The sequence below is a fragment of the Podarcis melisellensis genome (genome assembly GCF_964234715.1).
Source record: "Podarcis melisellensis genome assembly, chromosome: 7".
In the NCBI taxonomy this organism is placed as follows: domain Eukaryota; kingdom Metazoa; phylum Chordata; class Lepidosauria; order Squamata; family Lacertidae; genus Podarcis; species Podarcis melisellensis.
The window spans coordinates 66,956,327-66,962,678 of record NC_138539.1 but is presented as its reverse complement, the minus strand read 5'-3'; the positions used below and the strand labels follow the sequence as shown (position 1 = coordinate 66,962,678).

At 42.5% G+C, this 6,352-nt stretch overlaps 1 protein-coding gene across 5 annotated transcripts in view; it reads right to left on the bottom strand.

Annotated features, from left to right (window-relative positions):
- Positions 1 to 275: 275 nt before the first annotated feature.
- Positions 276 to 6,352, bottom strand: part of PIGN (phosphatidylinositol glycan anchor biosynthesis class N) — an 80,768-nt gene continuing 74,691 nt past the window's right edge. For all 5 annotated transcript variants that reach the window (XM_081918174.1, XM_081918173.1, XM_081918171.1 and 2 more), the window contains one exon: positions 276 to 1,108. In XM_081918174.1, coding sequence (XP_081774300.1) covers positions 985 to 1,108 — 124 coding nt within the window. In that variant the 3' untranslated portion in view covers positions 276 to 984. The remainder of the gene's footprint in view (positions 1,109 to 6,352) is intronic.

Here is a 6,352-nt window from a genome sequence, read left to right as displayed (position 1 = left end):
TACGGCTTCCTAGGTTTGGTTACCAAGTGAAGTGGGATTCCAAATGCAAAAGCTTTTCATTCTCAGGAGCTTTAACAGCTTGCCAGTTCTACTTAAGAGGGCACATGTTGTCTCAGTGTAATGAACAGAGCTTGAATGGGGGGGGGGGCTGGGGGCTGGGTTTCAATCTCTGCTCAGATCTGCAGCTCCTTAAGTTGGCCTTAGGCAAGTCACTGTCCTTCAGCCTAACTTGGCTCACAGGGCTGTTGCTGAGATTCTGACAAATGAAATCTCTCTTTTGTCGTTGTGGTTCCTCCTCCTTTTATTTAAGCTTCAGTTTGAGCGGACAGAGAGAGTTCTTTTCAAGTGCATCCTATAAAATTAATCATAGAAAAAGTAATCTGCAGCATCTTCTTTTAAAACAGGAATTAATTAATCTCTCACTCACACATACAACCCATATGTTTTTGGCTGTTGTTGTTTTTAAAGGTAGCAAAATTCAAGTTTTAGTCTCCTCCCATTATACACAAGCTTCTAAATTTGATCTTAAAACATCAGAAGTGAGAATAGCCACCAAAAAAAATTCAAAGCAAGCTGACCAGTCCAAGATTTGGTCCAGAAGCAGACTGTGGACAAAGGGCAATATTCTGTAGGCCTTGGGGTTGCTCTCGTATGCCTTTTGGGCCTAGTTACAGAGCCAGTTTATTTCCTTGTCACCCATTTGAATCTCTCTGGAAAATTCATAAACAGCACTCATCTTCCAACACTGAAGCGGGCCATATATTCAGTTTTTGGCAAGAGACTTGTGGCTGTGTCTCTTCCCCTCTTCTTTTAAATGGGGGGGGGGAGGGGAGGGAGACAAGGTACAATTCCAAAGAGTTGGTTGAGGCGCTGTTGCCTGTGGCATCGAGTTCTTTCACTGTTTCTGGCAGCCAGTCTCATAACTCCACCTGTCACTCAGGGAGGTTGCAGTTTCCAAGGGTGCGGACCTCTCCACCCCATTCGTCACAAGGAATGGTGCTTAGCTTCTTCCCAAAGTGCTAGTCTCTTCGTAGTGAGCAGTTGAGCCACTCCACTCAAAAGCAGCAGGAAGATGGTGAAAGACATTGCAACGACGTAATGGCTAATGCTGCAACAGAGAGAAAATCATGGGTGAGACAGCAACAGATTTTAAATCAACAAGAGGAAACAAAGTTTACCGACAACATTAGAGGGACACAATATTGGTTGCTCTCCTAAACAGGATGTTCAATAATGAGCTTCTGTTTTTTAGCTGTGCTCATCACTGGCCATAGCAATACAGACTTAGCCTGGATAGCTCAGTTGGCTAGAGTGTGGTGCTGATAACACCGAGGCTGCAGGTTCGATCCCCATACGGGACAGCTGCATTGCAGGGGGTTGGACTAAGATGGTCCTCAGGGTCCTTTCTGTTAAGTTGTGGGTGAACATATCAGACGACACAGCGATTCTTCAAACAGCTCTTGTTTATTCACAGGCCAGAACAGAACTGAACTGAAGGGTTCAGCCAGCCTGCTTATATAGAGCTCCACTACAACACAACTGTAACTATTTTCTGTAACTATCCAATCACTGAACGTCACTTTCAATCCCTTATTTGCATATGTGGACCTGAGTGAAAACTATCTACAGTATCCCCCTGCTGGCCCAGGGTGAGAACTTCAGTACATAACACTTTCCAACTCTGATTCAACAGACAAAAATATCAACAGCTTTTTTTCTGGGCAGGAAGGAAGTGTACTCCATTAACATGTGAGAGTTTAATGATCTTGGTGGTTTGTAAACAGAGATTGGATGGCCATCTGTCATGTGTGACTTCATTGAGATGCCTCAATCACAGGAGGTGGGAATACATGACTCTCCTTCCAACTCCACATTTCTATGGGTTTCTGCCTAAAGGTTTAGATCCTATATATATTAGTGGCAAGTCCCTAAAGTAAGCCAACACCAGTTTTGGACATTAATGCCAATATATGCTTCTAAGCAGTTCTCTGTCCTCCTAAAGCAAAGGCAGATTACCTAATGGTTAAGATGTGGAATAAACACAGTTCCTTGAAGCAGATAGTCATTAATGGGAGAAGTTGGAATACTGACCAGAATGAAACAAGAACATTAGCTCCAATATTATTAGTTACGACGCTTGGTGGCCTCGTGAGAGTTGATCTGAATCGCTGGCAAACTACTCAGGCATGAGAAGAACTCTCTAGCTGAACTTTTAGCCGATGAGCCGCATTGTTCTTTAAGAAAACTATGGAGCTCCCTCCCTCTCCTCAGTTACAGCTAAAAAGAAACAGCCCATCGAACTGCTAGCTGCTGCCACTACCTGCTACTGCCATCACTCCAATTCCACAGAGAAGGTGCAAGTTCAGAGGCTGATAATATTCAACCTGGTTTGTCAAAGTGCAGAAGGCATTGCTTGAACAGCCTGGTCAGCACCCCTTGGACTTTGCAGTTCACAGGAATGTTTACAATGAACTGATAACGTGAGCCTGTCTTGGGAGAAAAAGCTAATCTTGCAACCCAGCTGGTTGGGCTGAATTCTTTTTTTCTGCCATGGCTTAAAAGAGAATTGTTGCTGGATTTTTGTTTAAAGCTTTCTACGGAGTTTTATTCTCAGAATTGCATCTTAGCTTTCATCACTTCCCCAAAGCACAAGCTGCCAACCGGGGGAAAAGCACAACTCTTTACATTTAGAAATCAAGGGGTTGTTTTTTTGGTGTGTGTGTGTGTGTTTGTTTGTTTTTAAAAATGCAGATCCTTTGATGAATATTCTAATTAGTGTTTTTATCCTTTGAGAACTTGGATGAAATTTTAATTACTTTGAATAATTAAAAGGAGTTCATGACTTCATAGTTTGTTCGCTCATATGGAGCCGGAAGTTCAGACTACACAGCTCTAGAGAATCTACTCAGTCAATGGAAAATATCTGTTGTCTTCAGGAGAATTCAGTTAAATGCCAGGCATACCACTGAGACTCCCAAGTCCAATAACAAATAGCTATTCTACTCTTAATTGACTGTGTTGATTAGTCGGCGTTTAGCATTGAAATGGACCCAGAAAGTAGTAATTGAGGTTTATTACTTTAAATCATAAATTAAACAACTTCACCCTTTCTCGTTCATTCCATCTTATGTCTAGAACTCTATTCCAGAATTGCAGAAAACACCTCTCCATCTGATTTAAAGCTATTCCACCTAGCACTGGGCAACACAGCCCATGCTAATCAGCACATATAGACACATCTGGAGAGGCTTTCTGTGAATTAAAAGTGGCTGCATGGGGGCAGAGGGAAAGGGAAAGACTGGTTGTGAAACCTGCTTTCCTTTTTTTGCAAGCGCTGGATGCAAGTCAATCGTACTTAACGGCTAAATTTGCCAAAACGGAACACAAAATTGAAAACTGTAGCAGGAAATGCTACAAAGACAACGGATGTCAGAGATGGACCACAAGCTGAAGCAAACATCTATTAAAATTTGTTAAACCTGCCACGCTAGTTGTGAGAAATTGTGGTGCGCTATAGATTCAAGTGTTCAATTTATCCAACTGTCTTTACAAAGAGAGATGGCGTTAACGGTGCAAGTAAGATGCCTGTAGACTTTATGCTGATCCAAACGATAAGAATCTTGGGCCTCCCAAATGAATTGATAGAATAGGTTTCTTCTGTTAATGGTAATTTTAAATTTGTGAAAATCTATTGCCGGTATCCACCTTTTACCGAGAGCAACAATTCTGAACCTTAAAAGAGGAAGAGAACTATTTGGAATGGCAAATAATTAGAGAATAGGGATTGAATCTGGGCTGCATATGTACAAAGCACTCGTTCTACGGCTGAGCTATAGCTGCTTAACAGAGTCTGGACAATACATTACCCTCATGCTAATTAAAGCTTGCAAATGGAGCTGCTAACCAGGACAAAGGACCCAGCGTGATTTTGAGGTTGCTCACATTAAGTCAGGACTGCAGGATGAGCATCAGTGGGATTTGAGAAGGCTGGTTACTGCATCACAGAACCGCCTTTCTTAGAAGTTTAAACACCTTCCGATTCCCATTGTGGGATTCCTCATTCAAAAGGTACAAATGAAACACCATTTTAGACTTTCAGATATTAAGTCTTCAGGGTTGTTAATTCACATGAAACCAGAAGCTTGAATTATGCAGTCAGTTCGGCACTGACTCTCTTTCTGGAGTGAGAATTTCACTTGGGTTCATTGCAAGATGGCCACCTTCATCCCACTAAAGACAAAATGGACACCTGGCTCACAAAGTTGGGAAAGTAAAGAGGCTGTTGGAGAGGCTGTTGGAGAGGGAACTGTAACGCTTGTGTACTACAGAGCACACAAATTGGGACATCTTACATGTCACACTGGTGACATGGAAGGTACTTCCCCATAGGTTTATCCTACAGGCCCAAACTAGCATTTAAAGGCTAGCAACCACATATGTGTGTCCACTTCTATAGGAAACAGGGCCAGATTTAGGTTTGATGAGGCCCTAAGCTACTGATGGTAATGGGTCCCTTTATATGTCCTGCTGTCCTTTGTCAACAACAAATTGTTGCTGTTTTTTCTGTTGAATATATGCTATAATGGTAATTTATGGACCTAATAGGTATCTAAAGCTATTTGCACATAACAAAATATGCATTTTATAAAAGTAATTGTTGAACTGAAATACAATTAAGAAGAAGTATATTAATAGTGAAATTGGTGGGGGGCAAGAGATTGGGCCCCTAAGCTATTACTTGTTTAGCTTATACGTAAATCCGGCACTGATAGGAAAGACCCATAAAACTTGTCACCCCCTATGTGGGTTCATCCAGTTTCAAGCACACCCCATAGCACTAGTGTAACATTTTAAGGACATGTTAGTGGTGGTGGGGAACCCCCAAGAGGTGGCTTTCACACTTTTTGTTATCTTCTCATTACAAAAAAGGATGGACATTAAAAAGCTGTTTCTGGATGCCTACAGAAGATGCTCTGGAAATACAGCACTACTGCTAAGTGTCAGATAGAGGCTGGAGCCAGACTCTGTCGTGTTTAGATTAGACCTGATCCTACTCAGCTGTCTAGAGCCAACCCATCATTCGCGCAACAGGTTTTAATTCTGATAATGAACAAAAAAATTTTACTGTCTGACAAAAGGAACGCAAGGGAAGAGAGAGGAAGAAAAAGACAATAAGGACAAGATTAAATGTCTACGCAAAAAAAGTTGTGGACACGCATAAAAGAACGGGGAACTTTACAAATCGTGCATGTTGCAAAGAGGAGCGTGACACTTGTAAGTAACTGCTTTGAAATGAAATAAGAGAACAAAAACAGCTGAGCCACCTGAAAAGCCCCTGCAATGTGGTTTAAGAAAGTATGTTCAAAGGAGAAGTGAGAAAGCCTGTGTAATACTCATTGGATTTCAGCCTCAGTGAGCCAGAATGTTGACATAACAAGGAGACTGTGAAGTCAATGGGGGGGGGGGTTTCTTTGATGCTATCTGACACATGCACACCAAGGAAATACAGCAGCGGTGGCAGATGTTTCTACATCTTCTGATTAGTGCAGGGTGCGAGTGAGAATTCTGTGCATTTGTGGCACTGCAGCTGCCCACGGGGGAGCCATTCCCTCTCAGCAAGAACAACTGTTATATAAAGCGGCTGCAGAGAAGAGGGAAGTAAATCAGCCCTCACGCAAAAATAATTTTTAAAAAGCCAGGATTGGAAGAGTCAATGAGCCCTCTGTTGCAATGGCAACAAGTCGGATTAGGACCAATGAACCAAAAATGAATCCTGACAACATGAAGGTGCTGTGGCTTGATGGCTCCCACATCCAGGAAAAATGAAGGAAGCCTGTTCTGGGTGGAGGTGTTATGTACTGAAGTTCTCACCCTGGGCCAGCAGGGGGATACTGTGGATAGTTATGCAAATGAAGGATCGAAAGTGATGTTCAGTGATTGGATAGTTTTAGAAAGTTGCTACAGTAACATTGTACTGGAGCTCTATATAAGCAGGCTGACTGAACCCTTCAGTTCAGTTCTGTTCTGGCCTGTGAATAAACAAGAGATATTTGAAGAATCGCTGTGTTGTCTGATATGTTCACCCACAACTTAACAGGAGGTGCACCCCCCTTAAACGATCAGGTCTGTAATCCAGGGGTGCTGGCTCTGGATTTCAGGCAGTCACTTGAAGCCCAAGTGGTTTCAGTATTGTGAAGTGCCCTTTTCCAGCTCTGGCTGTTATTGGGCAGGAATAACCTGGTTATTGTTAGCCATGCACAAGTGATGGGACACTTGGACTTGTTACAGAAAAAACCTGCTCCTTTTTCCTTATGGGGTATCCCTGAGCCAGTATAGAGTCCTTCAGTGGGTT